The sequence below is a fragment of the Engystomops pustulosus genome, chromosome 1 (genome assembly GCF_040894005.1).
Source record: "Engystomops pustulosus chromosome 1, aEngPut4.maternal, whole genome shotgun sequence".
NCBI lineage: Eukaryota > Metazoa > Chordata > Amphibia > Anura > Leptodactylidae > Engystomops > Engystomops pustulosus.
The window spans coordinates 12996167-13020138 of NC_092411.1; the positions used below are offsets into that span (position 1 = coordinate 12996167).

General features: G+C 48.3%; 1 protein-coding gene across 2 annotated transcripts in view; it reads right to left on the reverse strand.

Moving 5' to 3' along the window:
• The window catches only part of LOC140116933 (O-acyltransferase like protein-like), a 103468-nt gene that overhangs the window by 23478 nt on the left and 56018 nt on the right, over positions 1-23972 (reverse strand). For both annotated transcript variants that reach the window (XM_072133374.1, XM_072133366.1), the window contains exons 8-10: positions 20999-21100; positions 18726-18891; positions 16942-17021 (exon numbers count right to left, since the gene is read on the reverse strand). In XM_072133374.1, the coding sequence (XP_071989475.1) occupies positions 16942-17021; positions 18726-18891; positions 20999-21100 (348 nt within the window). The remainder of the gene's footprint in view (positions 1-16941; positions 17022-18725; positions 18892-20998; positions 21101-23972) is intronic.

Here is a 23972-nt window from a genome sequence, read left to right on the forward strand (position 1 = left end):
GGCTCCTCTGTCCTCCCCTCATTACCTGTAGTAATGGCTCCTGTGTCCTCCTCTCATTACCTGTAGTAATGGCTCCTGTGTCCTCCTCTCATTACCTGTAGTAATGGCTCCTCTGTCCTCCTCTCATTACCTGTAGTAATGGCTCCTGTGTTCTCCTCTCATTACCTGTAGTAATGGCTCCTCTGTCCTCCTCTCATTACCTGTAGTAATGGCTCCTCTGTCCTCCTCTCATTACCTGTAGTAATGGCTCCTGTGTTCTCCTCTCATTACCTGTAGTAATGGCTCCTCTGTCCTCCTCTCATTACCTGTAGTAATGGCTCCTGTGTCCTCCCCTCATTACCTGTAGTAATGGCTCCTGTGTCCTCCCCTCATTACCTGTAGTAATGGCTCCTGTGTCCTCCTCTCATTACCTGTAGTAATGGCTCCTGTGTCCTCCCCTCATTACCTGTAGTAATGGCTCCTGCGTCCTCCTCTCATTACCTGTAGTAATGGCTCCTGTGTCCTCCTCTCATTACCTGTAGTAATGGCTCCTCTGTCCTCCTCTGATTACCTGTAGTAATGGCTCCTGTGTCCTCCTCTCATTACCTGTAGTAATGGCTCCTGTGTCCTCCCCTCATTACCTGTAGTAATGGCTCCTCTGTCCTCCTCTCATTACCTGTAGTAATGGCTCCTGTGTCCTCCTCTCATTACCTGTAGTAATGGCTCCTCTGTCCTCCACTCATCACCTGTAGTAATGTCTCCTCTGTCCTCCTCTCATTACCTGTAGTAATGGCTCCCCTGTCCTCCTCTCATTACCTGTAGTAATGGCTCCCCTGTCCACCTCTCATTACCTGTAGTAATGGCTCCTGTGTCCTCCTCTCATTACCTGTAGTAATGGCTCCTGTGTCCTCCCCTCATTACCTGTAGTAATGGCTCCTGCGTCCTCCTCTCATTACCTGTAGTAATGGCTCCTGTGTCCTCCTCTCATTACCTGTAGTAATGGCTCCTGTGTCCTCCCCTCATTACCTGTAGTAATGGCTCCTGTGTCCTCCTCTTATTACCTCTAGTAATGGCTCCTGTGTCCTCCTCTCATTACCTGTAGTAATGGCTCCTGTGTCCTCCTCTCATTACCTGTAGTAATGGCTCCTGTGTCCTCCTCTCATTACCTGTAGTAATGGCTCCTGTGTCCTCCTCTCATTACCTGTAGTAATGGCTCCTCTGTCCTCCTCTCATTACCTGTAGTAATGGCTCCTGTGTTCTCCTCTCATTACCTGTAGTAATGGCTCCTCTGTCCTCCTCTCATTACCTGTAGTAATGGCTCCTGTGTCCTCCTCTCATTACCTGTAGTAATGGCTCCTGTGTCCTCCTCTCATTACCTGTAGTAATGGCTCCTCTGTCCTCCTCTCATTACCTGTAGTAATGGCTCCTGTGTTCTCCTCTCATTACCTGTAGTAATGGCTCCTCTGTCCTCCTCTCATTACCTGTAGTAATGGCTCCTCTGTCCTCCTCTCATTACCTGTAGTAATGGCTCCTGTGTTCTCCTCTCATTACCTGTAGTAATGGCTCCTCTGTCCTCCTCTCATTACCTGTAGTAATGGCTCCTGTGTCCTCCCCTCATTACCTGTAGTAATGGCTCCTGTGTCCTCCCCTCATTACCTGTAGTAATGGCTCCTGTGTCCTCCTCTCATTACCTGTAGTAATGGCTCCTGTGTCCTCCCCTCATTACCTGTAGTAATGGCTCCTGCGTCCTCCTCTCATTACCTGTAGTAATGGCTCCTGTGTCCTCCTCTCATTACCTGTAGTAATGGCTCCTCTGTCCTCCTCTGATTACCTGTAGTAATGGCTCCTGTGTCCTCCTCTCATTACCTGTAGTAATGGCTCCTGTGTCCTCCCCTCATTACCTGTAGTAATGGCTCCTGTGTCCTCCTCTCATTACCTGTAGTAATGGCTCCTGTGTCCTCCTCTCATTACCTGTAGTAATGGCTCCTCTGTCCTCCACTCATCACCTGTAGTAATGGCTCCTCTGTCCTCCACTCATCACCTGTAGTAATGGCTCCCCTGTCCTCCTCTCATTACCTGTAGTAATGGCTCCCCTGTCCACCTCTCATTACCTGTAGTAATGGCTCCTCTGTCCTCCTCTCATTACCTGTAGTAATGGCTCCTCTGTCCTCCTCTCATTACCTGTAGTAATGGCTCCTGTGTCCTCCCCTCATTACCTGTAGTAATGGCTCCTGTGTCCTCCTCTCAGTACCTGTAGTAATGGCTCCTCTGTCCTCCTCTCATTACCTGTAGTAATGGCTCCTGTGTCCTCCTCTCATTACCTGTAGTAATGGCTCCTGCGTCCTCCTCTCATTACCTGTAGTAATGGCTCCTGTGTCCTCCTCTCATTACCTGTAGTAATGGCTCCTGTGTCCTCCCCTCATTACCTGTAGTAATGGCTCCTGTGTCCTCCTCTTATTACCTCTAGTAATGGCTCCTGTGTCCTCCTCTCATTACCTGTAGTAATGGCTCCTGTGTCCTCCTCTCATTACCTGTAGTAATGGCTCCTGTGTCCTCCTCTCATTACCTGTAGTAATGGCTCCTGTGTCTTCCTCTCATTACCTGTAGTAATGGCTCCTGTGTCCTCCCCTCATTACCTGTAGTAATGGCTCCTGTGTCCTCCCCTCATTACCTGTAGTAATGGCTCCTGTGTCCTCCTCTCATTGCCTGTAGTAATGGCTCCTGTGTCCTCCTCTCATTACCTGTAGTAATGGCTCCTGTGTCCTCCCCTCATTACCTGTAGTAATGGCTCCTGTGTCCTCCCCTCATTACCTGTAGTAATGGCTCCTGTGTCCTTCTCTCATTACCTGTAGTAATGGCTCCTCTCTCCTCCTATCATTACATGTAGTAATGGCTCCTCTGTCCTCCTCTCATTACCAGTATTAAGGGCCCCTGTGTCCTCCTCTCATTACCTGTAGTAATGGCTCCTCTCTCCTCCTATCATTACCTGTAATATTGGCTCCTCTGTCCTCCTCTCATTACCTGTAGTAATGGCTCCTCTGTCCTCCTCTCATTACCTGTAGTAATGGCTCCTGTGTCCTCCTCTCATTACCTGTAGTAATGGCTCCTGTGTCCTCCTCTCGTTACCTGTAGTAATGGCTCCTGTGTCCTCCTATTACCTGTAGTAATGGCTCCTGTGTCCGCCTCTCTTTACCTGTAGTAATGGCTCCTGTGTCCTCCTCTCATTACCTGTAGTAATGGCTCCTGTGTCCTCCTCTCATTACCTGTAGTAATGGCTCCTCTGTCCTCCTCTCATTACCTGTAGTAATGGCTCCTCTGTCCTCCTCTCATTACCTGTAGTAATGGCTCCTCTGTCCTCCCCTCATTACCTGTAGTAATGGCTCCTGTGTCCTCCTCTCATTACCTGTAGTAATGGCTCCTGTGTCCTCCTCTCATTACCTGTAGTAATGGCTCCTGTGTCCTCCTCTCATTACCTGTAGTAATGGCTCCTGTGTCCTCCTCTCATTACCTGTAGTAATGGCTCCTGTGTCCTCCTCTCATTACCTGTAGTAATGTCTCCTGTGTCCTCCTCTCATTACCTGTAGTAATGGCTCCTGTGTCCTCCTCTCATTACCTGTAGTAATGGCTCCTGTGTCCTCCTCTCATTACCTGTAGTAATGGCTCCTCTGTCCTCCTCTCATTACCTGTAGTAATGGCTCCTGTGTCCTCCTCTCATTACCTGTAGTAATGGCTCCTGTGTCCTCCACTGATTACCTTTAGTAATGACTCCTGTGTCCTCCCCTCATTACCTGTAGTAATGGCTCCTGTGTCCTCCCCTCATTACCTGTAGTAATGGCTCCTCTGTCTTCCCCTTATTACCTGTAGTAATGGCTCCTGTGTCCTCCTCTCATTACCTGTAGTAATGGCTCCTGTGTCCTCCTCTCATTACCTGTAGTAATGGCTCCTCTGTCCTCTCATTACCTGTAGTAATGGCTCCTGTGTCCTCCCCTCATTACCTGTAGTAATGGCTCCTGTGTCCTCCCCTCATTACCTGTAGTAATATCTCCTGTGTCCTCCTCTCATTACCTGTAGTAATGGCTCCTGTGTCCTCCTCCCACTACCTGTTGTAATGGCTCCTGTGTCCTCCTCTCATTACCTGTAGTAATGGCTCCTGTGTCCTCCTCTCATTACCTGTAGTAATGGCTCCTCTGTCCTCCCCTCATTACCTGTAGTAATGGCTCCTCTGTCCTCCCCTCATTACCTGTAGTAATGGCTCCTGTGTCCTCCCCTCATTACCTGTAGTAATGGCTCCTCTGCCCTCCCCTCATTACCTGTAGTAATGGCTCCTCTGCCCTCCCCTCATTACCTGTAGTAATGGCTCCTCTGTCCTCCCCTCATTACCTGTAGTAATGGCTCCTGTGTCCTCCCCTCATTACCTGTAGTAATGGCTCCTCTGCCCTCCCCTCATTACCTGTAGTAATGGCTCCTCTGCCCTCCTCTCATTACCTGTAGTAATGGCTCCTCTGCCCTCCCCTCATTACCTGTAGTAATGGCTCCTGTGTCCTTCTCTCATTACCTGTAGTAATGGCTCCTCTGTCCTCCTCTCATTACCTGTAGTAATGGCTCCTCTGTCCTCCTCTCATTACCTGTAGTAATGGCTCCTGTGTCCTCCTCTCATTACCTGTAGTAATGGCTCCTGTGTCCTCCTCTCATTACCTGTAGTAATGGCTCCTGTGTCCTCCCCTCATTACCTGTAGTAATGGCTCCTCTGTCCTCCTCTCATTACCTGTAGTAATGGCTCCTGTGTCCTCCTCTCATTACCTGTAGTAATGGCTACTCTGTCCTCCTCTCATTACCTGTAGTAATGGCTCCTGTGTCCTCCTCTCATTACCTGTAGTAATGGCTCCCGTGTCCTCCTCTCATTACCTGTAGTAATGGCTCCTGTGTCCTCCTCTCATTACCTGTAGTAATGGCTCCTGTGTCCTCCTCTCATTACCTGTAGTAATGGCTCCTCTGTCCTCCTCTCATTACCTGTAGTAATGGCTCCTCCTTCCTCCTCTCATTACCTGTAGTAATGGCTCCTCTGTCCTCCTCTCATTACCTGTAGTAATGGCTCCTCTGTCCTCCTCTCATTACCTGTAGTAATGGCTCCTGTGTCCTCCTCTCATTACCTGTAGTAATGGCTCCTCTGTCCTCCCCTCATTACCTGTAGTAATGGCTCCTGTGTCCTCCCCTCATTACCTGTAGTAATGGCTCCTGTGTCCTCCTCTCATTACCTGTAGTAATGGCTCCTCTGTCCTCCTCTCATTACCTGTAGTAATGGCTTCTCTGTCCTCCTCACATTACCTGTAGTAATGGCTCCTCTGTCCTCCCCTCATTACCTGTAGTAATGGCTCCTCTGTCCTCCTCACATTACCTGTAGTAATGGCTCCTCTGTCCTCTCATTACCTGTAGTAATGGCTCCTGTGTCCTCCTCTCATTACCTGTAGTAATGGCTCCTGTGTCCTTCTCTCATTACCTGTAGTAATGGCTCCTCTGTCCTCCTCTCATTACCTGTAGTAATGGCTCCTCTGTCCTCCTCTCATTACCTGTAGTAATGGCTCCTGTGTCCTCCTATCATTACCTGTAGTAATGGCTCCTGTGTCCTCCCCTCATTACCTGTAGTAATGGCTCCTCTGTCCTCCTCTCATTACCTGTAGTAATGGCTCCTGTGTCCTTCTCTCATTACCTGTAGTAATGGCTCCTGTGTCCTCCCCTCATTACCTGTAGTAATGGCTCCTCTGTCCTCCTCTCATTACCTGTAGTAATGGCTCCTGTGTCCTCCTCTCATTACCTGTAGTAATGGCTCCTGTGTCCTCCCCTCATTACCTGTAGTAATGGCTCATGTGTCCTCCCCTCATTACCTGTAGTAATGGCTCCTCTGTCCTCCTCTCATTACCTGTAGTAATGGCTCCTGTGTCCTCCTCTCATTAACTGTAGTAATGGCTCCTGTGTCCTCCTCTCATTACCTGTAGTAATGGCTCCTGTGTCCTCCTCTCATTACCTGTAGTAATGGCTCCTGTGTCCTCCTCTCATTACCTGTAGTAATGGCTGCTCTGTCCTCCTCTCATTACCTGTAGTAATGGCTCCTCTGTCCTCCTCTCATTACCTGTAGTAATGGCTCCTGTGTCCTCCTCTCATTACCTGTAGTAATGGCTCCTGTGTCCTCCTCTCATTACCTGTAGTAATGGCTCCTGTGTCCTCCCCTTATTACCTCTAGTAATGGCTCCTCTGTCCTCCTCTCATTACCTGTAGTAATGGCTCCTGTGTCCTCCTCTCATTACCTGTAGTAATGGCTCCTCCTCCACTCATTACCTGTAGTAATGGCTCCTGTGTCCTCCTCTCATTACCTGTAGTAATGGCTCCTCTGTCCTCCTCTCATTACCTGTAGTAATGGCTCCTCTGTCCTCCTCTCATTACCTGTAGTAATGGCTCCTCTGTCCTCCTCTCATTACCTGTAGTAATGGCTCCTGTGTCCTCCACTCGTTACCTGTAGTAATGGCTCCTCTGTCCTCCCCTCATTACCTGTAGTAATGGCTCCTGTGTCCTCCTCTCATTACCTGTAGTAATGGCTCCTGTGTCCTCCTCTCATTACCTGTAGTAATGGCTCCTCTGTCCTCCTCTCATTACCTGTAGTAATGGCTCCTGTGTTCTCCTCTCATTACCTGTAGTAATGGCTCCTCTGTCCTCCTCTCATTACCTGTAGTAATGGCTCCTGTGTCCTCCCCTCATTACCTGTAGTAATGGCTCCTGTGTCCTCCACTCATTACCTGTAGTAATGGCTCATCTGTCCTCCTCTCATTACCTGTAGTAATGGCTCCTGTGTCCTCCCCTCATTACCTGTAGTAATGGCTCCTCTGTCCTCCTCTTATTACCTGTAGTAATGGCTCCTGTGTCCTCCCCTCATTACCTGTAGTAATGGCTCCTCTGTCCTCCTCTCATTACCTGTAGTAATGGCTCCTCTGTCCTCCTCTCATTACCTGTAGTAATGGCTCCTGTGTCCTCCTCTCATTGCCTGTAGTAATGGCTCCTGTGTCCTCCTCTCATTACCTGTAGTAATGGCTCCTGTGTCCTCCTCTCAGTACCTGTAGTAATGGCTCATGTGTCCTCCCCTCTTTACCTGTAGTAATGGCTCCTGTGTCCTCCTCTCATTACCTGTAGTAATGGCTCCTGTGTCCTCCTCTCATTACCTGTAGTAATGGCTCCTGTGTCCTCCTCTCAGTACCTGTAGTAATGGCTCCTGTGTCCTCCTCTCATTACCTGTAGTAATGGCTCCTCTGTCCTCCTCTCATTACCTGTAGTAATGGCTCATGTGTCCTCCTCTCATTACCTGTAGTAATGGCTCCTCTGTCCTCCTCTCATTACCTGTAGTAATGGCTCCTCTGTCCTCCTCTCATTACCTGTAGTAATGGCTCCTCTGTCCTCCCCTCATTACCTGTAGTAATGGCTCCTCTGTCCTCCTCTCATTACCTGTAGTAATGGCTCCTGTGTCCTCCTCTCATTACCTGTAGTAATGGCTCCTGTGTCCTCCCCTCATTACCTGTAGTAATGGCTCCTCTGTCCTCCTCTCATTACCTGTTGTAATGGCTCCTGTGTCCTCCTCTCATTACCTGTAGTAATGGCTCCTGTGTCCTCCTCTCATTACCTGTAGTAATGGCTCCTGTGTCCTCCCCTCATTACCTGTAGTAATGGCTCCTCTGTCCTCCTCTCATTACCTGTAGTAATGGCTCCCCTGTCCTCCTCTCATTACCTGTAGTAATGGCTCCTGTGTCCTCCTCTCATTACCTGTAGTAATGGCTCCTGTGTCCTCCTCTCATTACCTGTAGTAATGGCTCCTATCTCCTCCTATCATTACCTGTAGTATTGGCTCCTCTGTCCTCCTCTCATTACCTGTAGTAATGGCTCCTCTGTCCTCCTCTCATTACCTGTAGTAATGGCTCCTGTGTCCTCCCCTCATTACCTGTAGTAATGGCTCCTGTGTCCTCCTCTTATTACCTCTAGTAATGGCTCCTGTGTCCTCCTCTCATTACCTGTAGTAATGGCTCCTGTGTCCTCCTCTCATTACCTGTAGTAATGGCTCCTGTGTCCTCCTCTCATTACCTGTAGTAATGGCTCCTGTGTCCTCCTCTCATTACCTGTAGTAATGGCTCCTGTGTCCTCCCCTCATTACCTGTAGTAATGGCTCCTGTGTCCTCCCCTCATTACCTGTAGTAATGGCTCCTGTGTCCTCCTCTCATTGCCTGTAGTAATGGCTCCTGTGTCCTCCTCTCATTACCTGTAGTAATGGCTCCTGTGTCCTCCCCTCATTACCTGTAGTAATGGCTCCTGTGTCCTCCCCTCATTACCTGTAGTAATGGCTCCTGTGTCCTTCTCTCATTACCTGTAGTAATGGCTCCTGTGTCCTCCTCTCATTACCTGTAGTATTGGCTCCTGTGTCCTCCTCTCATTACCTGTAGTAATGGCTCCTGTGTCCTCCTCTCATTACCTGTAGTAATGGCTCCTGTGTCCTCCTCTCATTACCTGTAGTAATGGCTCCTGTGTCCTCCTCTCATTACCTGTAGTAATGGCTCCTGTGTCCTCCTCTCATTACCTGTAGTAATGGCTCCTCTGTCCTCCTCTCATTACCTGTAGTAATGGCTCCTGTGTCCTCCTCTCATTACCTGTAGTAATGGCTCCTGTGTCCTCCACTGATTACCTTTAGTAATGACTCCTGTGTCCTCCCCTCATTACCTGTAGTAATGGCTCCTGTGTCCTCTTCTCATTACCTGTAGTAATGGCTCCTCTGTCTTCCCCTTATTACCTGTAGTAATGGCTCCTGTGTCCTCCTCTCATTACCTGTAGTAATGGCTCCTGTGTCCTCCTCTCATTACCTGTAGTAATGTCTCCTCTGTCCTCTCATTACCTGTAGTAATGGCTCCTCTGTCCTCCCCTCATTACCTGTAGTAATGGCTCCTCTGTCCTCCCCTCATTACCTGTAGTAATGGCTCCTGTGTCCTCCCCTCATTACCTGTAGTAATATCTCCTGTGTCCTCCTCTCATTACCTGTAGTAATGGCTCCTGTGTCCTCCTCCCACTACCTGTTGTAATGGCTCCTGTGTCCTCCTCTCATTACCTGTAGTAATGGCTCCTGTGTCCTCCTCTCATTACCTGTAGTAATGGCTCCTGTGTCCTCCTCTCATTACCTGTAGTAATGGCTCCTGTGTCCTCCTCTCATTACCTGTAGTAATGGCTCCTCTGTCCTCCCCTCATTACCTGTAGTAATGGCTCCTCTGTCCTCCCCTCATTACCTGTAGTAATGGCTCCTGTGTCCTCTCATTACCTGTAGTAATGGCTCCTTTGTCCTCCTCTCATTGCCTGTAGTAATGGCTCCTGTGTCCTCCTCTCATTACCTGTAGTAATGGCTCCTGTGTCCTCCTCTCATTACCTGTAGTAATGGCTCCTGTGTCCTCCTCTCATTACCTGTAGTAATGGCTCCTCTGTCCTCCTCTCATTACCTGTAGTAATGGCCCCTGTGTCCCCTCATTACCTGTAGTAATGGCTCCTGTGTCCTCCTCTCATTACCTGTAGTAATGGCTCCTCTGTCCTCCTCTCATTACCTGTAGTAATGGCTCCTGTGTCCTCCTCTCATTACCTGTAGTAATGGCTCCTGTGTCCTCCCCTCATTACCTGTAGTAATGGCTCCTGTGTCCTCCTCTCATTACCTGTAGTAATGGCTCCTCTGTCCTCCTCTCATTACCTGTAGTAATGGCTCCTGTGTCCTCCTCTCATTACCTGTAGTAATGCCTCATCTGTCCTCCTCTCATTACCTGTAGTAATGGCTCCTGTGTCCTCCCCTCATTACCTGTAGTAATGGCTCCTGTGTCCTCCTCTCATTACCTGTAGTAATGGCTCCTGTGTCCTCCTCTCATTACCTGTAGTAATGGCTCCTCTGTCCTCCTCTCATTACCTGTAGTAATTGCTCCTGTGTCCTCCCCTCATTACCTGTAGTAATGGCTCCCCTGTCCTCCTCTCATTACCTGTAGTAATGGCTCCTGTGTCCTCCTCTCATTACCTGTAGTAATGGCCCCTGTGTCCTCCTCTCATTACCTGTAGTAATGGCTCCTCTGTCCTCCTCTCATTACTTGTAGTAATGGCTCCTGTGTCCTCATCTCATTACCTGTAGTAATGGCTCTCCTGTCCTCCCCTCATTACCTGTAGTAATGGCTCCTCTGTCCTCCTCTCATTACCTGTAGTAATGGCTCCTGTGTCCTCCTCTCATTACCTGTAGTAATGGCTCCTGTGTCCTCCCCTCATTACCTGTAGTAATGGCTCCTCTGTCCTCCCCTCATTACCTGTAGTAATGGCTCCTGTGTCCTCCTCTCATTACCTGTAGTAATGGCTCCTCTGTCCTCCTCTCATTACCTGTAGTAATGGCTCCTGTGTCCTCCTCTCATTACCTGTAGTAATGGCTCCTCTGTCCTCCTCTCATTACCTGTAGTAATGGCTCCTGTGTCCTCCTCTCATTACCTGTAGTAATGGCTCCTCTGTCCTCCTCTCATTACCTGTAGTAATGACTCCTCTGTCCTCCCCTCATTACCTGTAGTAATGGCTCCTGTGTCCTCCCCTCATTACCTGTAGTAATGGCTCCTGTGTCCTCCTCTCATTACCTGTAGTAATGGCTCCTGTGTCCTCCTCTCATTACCTGTAGTAATGGCTCCTCTGTCCTCCCCTCATTACCTGTAGTAATGGCTCCTGTGTCCTCCTCTCATTACCTGTAGTAATGGCTCCCGTGTCCTCCTCTCATTACCTGTAGTAATGGCTCCTGTGTCCTCCTCTCATTACCTGTAGTAATGGCTCCTGTGTCCTCCTCTCATTACCTGTAGTAATGGCTCCTCTGTCCTCCTCTCATTACCTGTAGTAATGGCTTCTCTGTCCTCCTCACATTACCTGTAGTAATGGCTCCTCTGTCCTCCCCTCATTACCTGTAGTAATGGCTCCTCTGTCCTCTCATTACCTGTAGTAATGGCTCCTGTGTCCTCCTCTCATTACCTGTAGTAATGGCTCCTGTGTCCTCCTCTCATTACCTGTAGTAATGGCTCCTGTGTCCTCCTCTCATTACCTGTAGTAATGGCTCCTGTGTCCTCCCCTCATTACCTGTAGTAATGGCTCCTCTGTCCTCCTCTCATTACCTGTAGTAATGGCTCCTCTGTTCTCCTCTCATTACCTGTAGTAATGGCTCCTGTGTCCTCCTCTCATTACCTGTAGTAATGGCTCCTGTGTCCTCCTCTCATTACCTGTAGTAATGGCTCCTGTGTCCTCCCCTCATTACCTGTAGCAATGGCTCCTGTGTCCTCCTCTCATTACCTGTAGTAATGGCTCATCTGTCCTCCTCTCATTACCTGTAGTAATGGCTCATCTGTCCTCCTCTCATTACCTGTAGTAATGGCTCCTGTGTCCTCCTCTCATTACCTGTAGTAATGGCTCCTCTGTCCTCCCCTCATTACCTGTAGTAATGGCTCCTGTGTCCTCCTCCTCTCATTACCTGTAGTAATGGCTCCTCTGTCCTCCTCTCATTACCTGTAGTAATGGCTCCTCTGTCCTCCCCTCATTACCTGTAGTAATGGCTCCTGTGTCCTCCTCTCATTACCTGTAGTAATGGCTCCTCTGTCCTCCCCTCATTACCTGTAGTAATGGCTCCTGTGTCCTCCTCTCATTACCTGTAGTAATGGCTCCTGTGTCCTCCTCTCATTACCTGTAGTAATATCTCCTGTGTCCTCCCCTCATTACCTGTAGTAATGGCTCCTCTGTCCTCTCATTACCTGTAGTAATGGCTCCTCTGTCCTCCTCTCATTACCAGTAGTAATGGCTCCTGTGTCCTCTCCTCATTACCTGTAGTAATGGCTCCTGTGTCCTCCTCTCATTACCTGTAGTAATGGCTCCTCTGTCCTCCTCTCATTACCTGTAGTAATATCTCCTGTGTCCTCCCCTCATTACCTGTAGTAATGGCTCCTCTGTCCTCTCATTACCTGTAGTAATGGCTCCTGTGTCCTCCTCTCATTACCAGTAGTAATGGCTCCTCTGTCCTCCCCTCATTACCTGTAGTAATGGCTCCTCTGTCCTCCTCTCATTACCTGTAGTAATGGCTCCTCTGTCCTCCTCTCATTACCTGTAGTAATGGCTCCTCTGTCCTCCTCTCATTACCTGTGGTAATGGCTCCTGTGTCCTCCTCTCACTACCTGTAGTAATGGCTGTTAAAACAATCACAATAACGGTGAGCAAAAATCCCAGAACCACACGGGGACCTAGTGACCTACAGAAATCTCAGAGCCACATAGGGAGCTAGTTACCTTCAAAAATTCCAGAATCACACCAGGACCTAGTGAATGAGCTGCAGAAATCCCAGAACCACACGGGAGATCTAGTGACTGACCTACAGAAATCCCAGTATCACATGGGGACCTAGTGACTTCAGAAATACCAGAACCACACGGGGGACCTAGTGACCTGCAGAAATCCCAGAACCACATGGGGAACTAGTGACTTCAGAAATCCCAGAACCACACGGGGACCTAGTGACCTGCAGAAATCCCAGAACCACACGGGGACCTAGTGACCTACAGAAATCCCAGAACCACATGGGGAACTAGTGACTTCAGAAATCCCAGAACCACATGGGGAACTAGTGACTTCAGAAATCCCAGAACCACACAGGGACCTAGTGACCTACAGAAATCCCAGAACCACACGGGGACCTAGTGACCAGTAGAAGTCCCATAACCACATGGGGACCCAGTGATCTGCTAGTTACCTAGAGAAATCCCAGAACCACACGGGGTCCTAGTGACTGCAGAAATCCCGGAACCACATGGGGACCCAGTGACCCACAGAAATCCCAGAACCACACGGAGGACCTAGTGATCTGCAGAAATCCCAGAACTACACGGGGACCGAGTGACCTACAGAAATCCCAGAACTACACAGGGACCTAGTGACCTGCAGAAGTCCCATAACAACACGGGGACGCAGTGACCTGCTTAAATCCCAGAAGCACACAAGGACCTATTGACCTGCAGAAATCCCAGAACCACATGGGGACCAAGAGACTGCAGAAATCCCAGAACCACATGGGGGACCTAGTGACCCGCAGAAATCCCAGAACCACATGGGGGACCTAGTGACCTGCAGAAATCCCAGAACCACACCGGAACCTAGTGACTTGCAGAAATCCCAGAACCACACAGGGGATATAGTGATGGACCTGCAGAAACCCCAGAACCACATGGGGACCTCGTGACCTGCAGAAATCCCAGAACCATATGGGGACCTAGTGACTGCAGAAATCCCAGAACCACATGGGGACCTAGTGACCTGCAGAAAACCCAGAACCACACGGGGAACTAGTGACCTGCAGAAATCCTAGAACCACACGTGGACCTAGTGACCTGCAGAAATCCCAGAACCACACGTGGACCTAGTGATCTGCAGAAATCCCAGAAACACAAGGGGACCTAGTGACCTACAGAAATCCCAGAACCACACGGGAACCTAGTGACCTGCAGAAAGCTGAGACCAACGTAACAAAGGCTCCCATCAGTAACACACTACACCGGCAGTGTCCTGTAGTGCCAAACGTGTCCCCCGGCTTATCCTTGTACATATCCGACCTGGCTGAGGTTCACTAGAGAGCGTTTGGATGTTCCAGAAGAGTATTAGGAGAATGTCATATGGTCAGATGAAACCAAAAGAGGAGAGTGACTACTGAGCTGCATCCAAAGATCACCTACCTACTGTGCATCATGACCAGGGAGCAACATCATGACGAGGGAGTAACGGGTGCACCTGTGACCCACGTTCCGAGTTGCAGGCACACCCATGCTCCTCGCTGTGCGGGTGCCCCCGCAGCCCACATTCCGGGTTGCAGGCACACCCATGCCTCCCCCTGGCCCCCGGCTCCCCTCCGTGCCTTACCTGTCTGCGTTCCTGCTCAGGCAGCCCCTGGGAGGTGGGGACGCGTGCACATTGGCACTCGAGGATTTAAAGAGATAGTGCACCCTAATTGGTGCTGGCTATATCCACAAAACTGTTAAAAGCCTGCCTCTCCCAGCATTCCTAGCTGGATCTTTGTGCCTAGCGCCGCACAGAAAGCTGTTCCATGCATTTTACTTCGTTTCCGAATTCTACTTGCAGCTGGTTACACCAGGAACGCCAGAATTTGGACACAAACTGGACCCCTTGGTCGGACACGATGTGTTGCAGAAGTCCATGGAGCCAGTAGATATGCTGGAAGAACAAACTGGCAGGCCATGGAGAAGAAGAAAAACCTGGAAGGGGAACAAAATGGGATATCTTGGAGAACCAGTCCGTCACCACCCAGATGACAGCATTGGCAGAGTCTGAGCCTTGGTTCCGCTGCCGGTAGACCAGCCTGAGTAGCAAGAAACTGTGGCGGTGACTTGGCCAAGCAGCTCTCCTTGTGAAGCAATCTGCTGGGACCGCTGATCGACAGTGCTGTTAAGATCAGCCAGTATCAGAAGCGGCACCTTAGCGGGGTCCATGGCCGGATCTTACTTTCAGGGCTTGGGGTTAGTGAGCCCCCTGGACCACCGCGGGAGATGACACTAGCCGACACCTGGGACCGGAATCTAAGTGGCACCCAGTCTTCACCATAGCCCGACGCAAAGTGGGATGGTCTTGCTGCGGCATGGTGCCACCAGGTCGGTCCACAGGTGCAACTAGCCTGCAGTGACAGCCAAGGTCGAGGTACAATACAGCAGGCGGTCTCAGAGTCGGGCACAGGCATGCAGTCAGGGCAGGCAGCAGAAATGCAAGGTCCAAGGTCAACTCAGGGGTCACAACTGGAGATCAAGGCAGAGCAAGAACAGGAACAAGGACAGGAACAAACGCAAGGAAGCTTTCTCTAAGGCAATGAGCCCAAAGATCTGGCGGAGGTTAAAGGGAGCAGCCAGTCTTCATGGAAAAGCTGAGAGTACCAATGAGAGGTTCCCTGGCCCTTTAAATCCTCGAGTGTTGGCGCGCCTGTGCAGCCTAGCCGGGACGGGAGCAGGAGCGTGGCGAGGTAAGTGAGGAGCAGGGTGGGCAGCGCCACGGAGATGGTGTGCCTGTGATCCGAGGCATGGATCGCAGGGACAACCCGTCATAAGAAGTAACTGGTACTATTCCTACAATGAAGTAGTAATTGCTCGTCCCTTATGTTCACTATGTGCGCCCAATGTCCACTAGATGTCGCTGCTGCACTGAAGTCCGCCGGAATTCACCTGCTACGTTTTGGTGTATATAAGTGCTATTTTTGCGTCACAATTTTTTTTAAAATTCCACGGTTTTTCCGAATCCGTTGGGTTTTCTGATGGCCACACCCCCCGATTTCTGTCGCTTGAAAGCTGGCACCGATGCGCCACAATCCGAACGCGTGCGCTAAAATACCAGGGCAATCTGGCGCAAATTGGAAAAATGTGCCGAAAAAGCGTGAATCGGACCGTTAGTAAATGTGCGCAACCTACCTACAGCATCAGGGATTTGTGGTGCTGTAAATTAAGACATTTCACCCACTTGTGGTTTGGTACTCTATTCTGGACCATAATAACCTATATATTCGAGTATAAGCCAACTTGATAATAAGCAGAGATACCTTATTTTACCACAAAAAAACTGTGAAAACCAATTGACTCGAGTATAAACTTAGGGTGGGAAATGCATTGGTTACAGCCTCCCCCAAGTATATAGCTATTCAGCCCACTGCCCCCAATCTATAGGCAGTCAGCCCCCTGCCCCTTAGTATATAGCCAGGCAGCCTCCTGCCCCTTAGTATATAGCCATGCAGTCCCCTGCCCCCAGTATATAGCCAGCAAGCCCCTGCCCCCAGTATATGGCCAGCCAGCCCCCTGCCCTTAGTATATAGCCATGCAGTCCCCTGCCTCCAGTATATAGCAAGCCAGTCCCCTACCCCAAGTATATAGCCAACCAGCCCCCTTCCCCTTAGTATATATTAGTCTCCGTCCGTACGTTTTATATACACTCACCGGCCACTTTATTAGGTACACCTGTCCAACTGCTCGTTAACACTTAATTTCTAATCAGCCAATCACATGGCGGCAACTCAGTGCATTTAGGCATGTAGACATGGTCAACACAATCTCCTGCAGTTCAAACCGAGCATCAGTATGGGGAAGAAAGGTGATTTGAGGCCTTTGAACGTGGCATGGTTGTTGGTTCCAGAAGGGCTGGTCTGAGTATTTCAGAAACTGCTGATCTACTGGGATTTTCACGCACAACCATCTGCCTCAAAGTTGGACGTACTGTGCGTTCAGAGATGCTCTTCTGCCTACCTTGGTTGTAACGGGTGGCGATTTGAGTCACTGTTGCCTTTCTATCAGCTCGAACCAGTCTGCCCATTCTCCTCTGACCTCTGGCATCAACAGGGCATTTCCGCCCACAGAACTGCCGCTCACTGGATGTTTTTTCTTTTTCGGACCATTCTCTGTAAACCCTAGAGATGGTTGTGCGTGAAAATCCCAGTAGATCAGCAGTTTCTGAAATACTCAGACCAGCCCTTCTGGCACCAACAACCATGCCACGTTCAAAGGCCACAAATCACCTTTCTTCCCCATACTGATGCTCGGTTTGAACTGCAGGAGATTGTCTTGACCATGTCTACATGCCTAAATGCACTGAGGTGCTGCCATGTGATTGGCTGATTAGAAATTAAGTGTTAACGAGCAGTTGGACAGGTGTACCTAATAAAGTGGCCGGTGAGTGTATATATATACATATATATATATCAGTGGCCGGAGGGTTTGCATTAAGCGCAGGACTCCCAGACAGAGCTGTAAAGCTGAGGCTCTGCGCTCGCCATGATCTATATTATTAATATCCCCAATCACTGGGGAGCGCTGAACCCTAACACACAGTAATGGCCACATAATGACACGGGCCCGGAGACACACTTACCTGACATACAGGAAGATTACAAGAGGGACGGTGAGATGGAACTGGAAATCAATGGAGAGATACCAGGTCCATCCGAGGCACTGTAATAGATGGGAAGTGCAGGGCTTATTACCTTCTGATTCTGTAATAGTACTGGTAAAAGTATGTGCCCCCCTCCCCATTCAATTATGAAGCTATTAACTTATATCTGGAGTTACTATAACAGCCGCTCCTCTTCTCGGAATACTATGGATAGTGTCCCGTGGACCGCACTTTCGTCGGACATCCTGGCGATTTCTGTTTTACGCCACTTGAACATGGATTTAAAATGTTTTTTTGGTGCATGTGATCGGAATTTGGCGCAATCGTGCTGGCTTTCATGTGACACAAATTGGGGGGCGGGCCGTCGGACGATCCCATGGATTCGGACAAACTACGGGATTTAACTTCAAAATTGCGTCACAAGCCAAGAACCTACATGCACCAGGAAGAAGAAGGTGAACTCAGTCGTACCTGATCGGGGGAAGCGACACATGCAGGATATTGGGTGCACGATCTTCATGAATCACGGCAGAGTTCATCCTTGTCGGACAGTCCGGATCGGGGATCACGCAGGGACCGGGTAAGTAAATGTGCCCCATAGTGATTCAATTCATCCCAAAGATTAGGTCTCTGTGTCACTCAAGATCCTCCCAACAAAACTCAGATTATATGGATGGACAAAAACCTAAGTTTATGCTCCTATTAAAGAGAACCTGTCACCAGATTTTACCTTGAGCACTCTGTGGTTGGGTATGAAATGTCCTTTCTAGAATTCTCTCTTTTATGCAAAATCTCACTCATTTACCTATAAAAAATCTACCCTGATGTCCGGCAAATATTACTCATCTCACCTCATTTTCTATTAGTCAAGTTGAGTGGTTGCAGTGGGGTCTCAGTTCAGAAGCCCCTATCTTCTGTTCTATAGCACCTAGAAACATGCTATATGTCATATTGTCACATTATAGATAAGGATCTCATTGTTCAGATCCACAGACCCGGAGATACAGGCAACTAAAAACATAGAAACCATTGAACATTGAATGCAAGCTGCAGGTATGGATGCATTTCCTGCCTAATTTTTAACTGCTTGTTCTTCCCATTCTGTAGTTCCTAGAACCATAAGATGGGATTCTTATCTTTAATATGACACCAGCAGCATGTATCTAGGTGCTATAGAAAACAATAGGGGCTTCTGAAGGGACATTATCCCTGCAACCACTAAACCTGACTCATCTTGCGTGAAAATGAAGTGACAAGGACAAGTAGTTTAGTGGGGTTAACTGGTGACTGGTTCCTTTTAGGGCCCCTGTATGACTCTTGATGTTCATATGGGGTTAATGAAACAAACTCCACTCTAGCAGAGTGCATAAGCTTGTATGTTCCCCTTTGGCCACAATAGCGTCCATGGATCAGGCACTGATGCTAGGGTAGAAGGTCCGACTCAGTTAAACCCATGGATGATACAAAGAAGAGGTCTTTTCTGTCTGAGGTAGAACTAGTAAATTTCACAAGGCACTGAGATCCATCCTACTACCAGCTTGTGCCTATGGGGGTGACATGACTCCATTGCAGTGGATGTGGCTGAAATATATATTCCTATGTGAACAAATTTACCTCCAACAAAATCTTTTTAGTCTGATTTATGCTCAGACTACACATTTGTTATTTGTAGTCTGTAACCATGGAGATACACAAGTCTGTATACACATGATGGTAAGATTGTATCTTGTTCTACAATCCAAGTGATTGATACACATACTCACAGCCTTTTGAAGTGACATAAAGTTGGTGATGAGCAGGATGTTCGCCCACCACCACTGCCTGCAGCTGTCCCAGTAAAATTTGAGCATCTCCCAAAAAATTCCCCATTTCACCAATGACATGAGTCCAATAAATATGGGGATGCAAGTCAGATGCAGAGGTTGTATCCTAGAGCGAGAAGGAAATAATCCGTCTTATTTCTCTTAAAATTCTATGTTGGCATTTTCAGACCAAGATAATGGAGCCACGATATATGTAGCACAGTGAAGGAAAGAATTGCTGGACAATGAGATAAAAATCTTCTTTATTCAGGCATATAAAAATCCATAGTGCATACAACCATGTAGCCTAATATCTGTCTGTGTGCACTATGGATTTTTATATCCATGAATAAAGATTTTTATACATTGTTTGTTGCAGCAACTTTTTCCTACACTTTGCTATTATGGCACCAGCTTCGGGGCGGAGATCCGTGCACACTCCGGATGTGTGAGGGTCAGGTGAGCCGAGTTTTTACAATGTCCGCAACCGAACTACAGCATCAGAGATTTGTAGTGCTGTAAATTCAGACATTTCACCCACTTGTGGTTTGGTACTCTATTCTGGACCATAATAACCTATATACTCTATAACCTATATAGAGTATAAGCCAACTTGTTAATAAACAATTGACTCGAGTATAAACCTAGGGTGGTAAATGCATTGGTTACAGCCTCCCCCAAGTATATAGCTATTTAGCCCCCTGCCCCCAGTCTATAGGCAGTCAGCCCCCTGCCCCCAGTATATAGGCAGCCAGCCCCCTGCCTCAATATATAGGCAGCCAGCCCCCTTCCCCAGTATATAGTCAGCCAGCCCCTGCCCCAGTATATATCAAGGCAGCCCCCTGCTCCCAGTATATAGCCAGCCCCTGCCCCTTAGTATATAGCCATGCAGTCCTCAGCCCCCAGTATATAGCCAGTCAGCCTCCTGCCCCAGTATATAGCCATGCAGTCCCCTTCCCCCATTGTATAGCCAACCAGCCCACTTCCCCTTAGTATATAGCCAGCCAGCCCCCTGCCCCTTAGTGTATAGCTAGGTAGCCCCCTGCCCCTTAGTATAAAGCCAGGCAGTCCACTGCACCCAGTATATAGCCAACCTACCCCTTAGTATATATCCAGGCAGCCCCCTGCCCCTCAGTATATAGCTAGGCAGTCCCCTCCCCCAGTATATAGCCAACCTGCCCCTTAGTACATAGCCAGGAAGTCCCCTGTCACCAGTATATAGCCAACCACCCCTGCCCCTTAGTATATAGCCAGGCTTTCCCCTGCCCCCAATATATAGCAAGTCAGCCCCCTGTCCCTTAGTATATAGCCTCACAGTCCCCTACCCCAGTATATAGCCATCCCCCTTCCCCTTAGTATATAGCCATGCAATCCCCTGCCCCAAGTATACAGCCAGCCCCTGCCCCAAGTATATAGCCAACCAGCCCACTGCCCCTTAGTATATTGCAAAGCAGTCCCCTGCCCCCAGTACATAGCCAACCAGCCCCCTGTTCCTTAGTATATAGCCTGGAAGTCCCCTGACCCTTAGTATATAGCCAGGCAGTCCCCTGTCCCCAGTATGTAGCCAACCGGCCGCTTAGTACATAGCCAAGCAGTCCCCTGTACCCAGTATATAGCCAACGGCCCCCTGCCCCTTAGTATATAGCCAGGCAGTCCCCTGTCCCCAGTATATAGCAAGCCAGCCCCCTGCCCCTTAGTATATAGCCAGCCACCCCCCTGCCCCTTAGTTTATAGCCAGGCAGCCCCCTGCCCCTTAGTTTATAGCCAGGCAGCCCCCTGCCCCTTGGTTTATAGCCAGGCAGCCCCCTGCCCCTTAGTTTATAGCCAGGCAGCCCCCTGCCCTCAGTATATAGCCAGCCAGCCCCATGCCCCCCCAGTATAAAGCTAGTCACGTAACGTTGGGTAACGAGTTTATTTTTTCATATACCTGAGTATAAGCCAAGTGAGGCTTTTTCTTGTACTGAGAAACTTGGCTTATACACGAATATTCACTTTAAACAATACATTTCTCCAAATTACCCCCTAGTAGGCTAAGAGAATATCTTTTGATACTGAAAATACACAGTGGAAGGAAGTGGAAGAATGTGGCTCCATCCACAGCATAGTGGCAATTCTGGGGTACTGCAGTTCCGATCGGTACCGGTACAGCTGATTGGTAGGTTTTGGGTCTCAATTTCCCAGCCATCTGATATTGAAGTGCCCAGTCCCTAAGTGCTTTATCCAAAAGAACTTACCTCATAAACCTTCTGTAGATGTATCTCAGGGCCATGACCAGTGTAACTTCCTGTCCAGATTTTTCTGTTAATGTTAGGAATGACTTTGCTCCTAGAAATCCACTAAAAAGAAAATTGGTGATGTCAAAATGGAATTTCATTCCAAAATCTCAGCACATTCAAGTTGTGCAAACGGAAAAGTTTGGGTCAAAGTAAGAGATGATAATATTTTATAGAGTAATGTTTGGGGGTCTTTTCTTTTGTATGTACAGAGGAGTCCTGTCTCTGATCTATATACAGGTGGTTTGGGGTCTGTTTTGAGAGGAAATCTGGCCTGTTATCTGCATAAAGAGGGAGTCTAGAGTTTTTTTTTTCTAGGGTGTGTATGCAGATTGGATGGTCTGAGGTCAGTATAAAGAAGTAGTGTGGTCTGGGGTCTATATACAGGAGGATTATAATGGGAGCTTTATCTGATATCTCTGCAGAAGTCTGGTCTGGGGACTATATACAGAGGGAGTCTGGTCTGGGGTCTATATACAGAGGGAGTCTGGTCTGGGGTCTATATACAGAAGGAGTTTGGTCTGGGGTCTATATATATACAGAGGGGGTCTGGTCTAGGGTCTATATACAGAGGGAGTTTGGTTTGGGATCTATATCCAGAGTGAGTCTGGTCTGGGGTCTTCATACAGAGGGAGTCTGGTCTGGGGTCTATATACAGAGGGAGTCTGGTCTGGGGTCTATATACAGAGGTAGTCTGGTCTGGGGTCTTCATACAGAGGGAGTCTGGTCTGGGGTCTATATACAGAGGGAGTCTGGTCTGGGGTCTATATAAAGAGGGAGTCTGGTCTGGGATCTATACACAGGAGGATTATAATGGTAGTTTTATCTGATATCTCTGCAGAAGTCTGGTCTGGGGTCTATATACACAGGGAGTCTGGTTTGGGGTCTAAAAACAGAGCGAGTTTGGTCTGGGGTCTATATACAAAGTGAGTTTGGTTTGGGATCTATAATGGGAGCTTTATCTGATATCTTTGCAGAAGTCTGGTCTGGGAACTATATACAGACGGAGTCTGGTCAGGGGTCTATAAATAGAGCGAGTTTGGTCGGGGTCTATATACAGAAGGAGTCTGGTCTGGGTTCTATATGCAGAAGGAATCTGGTCGGGGGTCTATATACAGAAGGAGTCTGGTCTGGGGTCTATATACAGAGGGAGTCTGGTCTGGGGTCTATATACAGAGGGAGTTTGGTTTGGGATCCAGAGTGAGTTTGGTCAGGGTTGTATATACAGAAGGAGTCTGGTTTGGGGTCTATATACAGAGGGAGTCTGGGGTCTATCTCTGCAGAAGTCTGGTCTGGGGACTATATACAGACGGAGTCTGGTCAGGGGTCTATATACAGAGGGAGTCTGGTCTTGGGTCTATATACAGACGGAGTCTGGTCAGGGGTCTATATACACAGGGAGTCTGGTCTGGGGTCTAAAAACAGAGCGAGTTTGGTCTGGGGTCTATATACAGAAGGAGTCTGGGCTCTATATACAAAGTGAGTTTGGTTTGGGATCTATAATGGGAGCTTTATCTGATATCTCTGCAGAAGTCTGGTCTGGGGACTATATACAGGCTGAGTCTGGTCTGGGATCTATACACAGAGGGAGTCTGGTCTTGGGTCTATAAGTAGAGCGAGTTAAGTCAGGGGTCTATATACAGAGGTAGTCTGGTCTTGGGTCTATAAGTAGAGCGAGTTAAGTCAGGGGTCTATATACAGAAGGAGTCTGGTCTGGGTTCTATATACAGAAGGAGTCTGGTCTGGGGTCTATATACAGAGGGAGTCTGGTCTGGGGTCTATATACAGAGGGAGTTTGGTTTGGGGTCTTTATACAGAGAGAGTCTGGTCTGGGGTCTATATACAGAGGGAGTCTGGTCTTGGGTCTTTATACAGAGAGAGTCTGGTCTGGGGTCTATATACAGAGGGAGTCCGGTCAGGGGTCTATATAAAGAGGAAGTCTGGTCTGGGGTCTATATACAGAGGAAGTCTGGTCTGGGGTCTATATACAGAGGAAGTCTGGTCTGGGGTCTGTATACAAAGTGAGTCTGATTTGGGATCTACCGTATATTCCGGCGTATAAGACGACTTTTGAAGAGAGAAAAATCTTCTTTCTTCTCTGGGGTCGTCTTATACGCCGGTAATCGCGACCACCCGCCGTGTATTCACGGCGGCGGTCGGGTCGCGCTGCATAGCATATTGCAGCAAAGGCTTACCGGTAACACCCGCGATCGGTGCTAGTTCAGCATGGGCGCCGCCATCTTACCTGGGATCGCCGCTCCCCGTGACGTCATCGGGGGCAGCGATCCGTCTCCATGGTAGCCTCGGGTCTTCCGAAGACCCGAGGCTATTTCGTTTTAACCCCTTCATTACAATGTGCTGATAGCACATTGTAATGAATGAGGAAAATCCCCATATACTGCCATACTGTAGTATGGCAGTATATGATAGGACCGATCAGACAACCTAGGGTTAAAGTACCCCAGAGGGTCTGAAAAATAGTATAAATAAAAACCAAAAAAAGTAAAAAAAAAAAAATTATAATAAAAAAAACTAAAATTTCAAATCACCCCCCTTTCCCTAGAACTGACATAAATATAAATAAACAGTAAAAATCATAAACACATCAGGAATCGACGCGTCCGGAAATGCCCGATCTATCAAAATATGATAACAGTTTTTCAATGCGTTTAACCCCTTAACGGAAAATAGCGGCCAAAGTCGAAAATGGCACTTTTTTGCCATTTTGAAAAATATAAAAAAATCTATAAAAAGTGATCAAAAGGTCGTACAGTCCTAAAAATTATATCATTGAAAATATTATAAAATTTCGCAAAAAATGACACCACCCACAGCTCCGTACACCAACGTATAAAAAAGTTATTAGCGCCAGAAATCAAAAAAAATATTTTTGTACAGGAGGTTTTCATTTTTGTAAATGTATGAAAACATTATA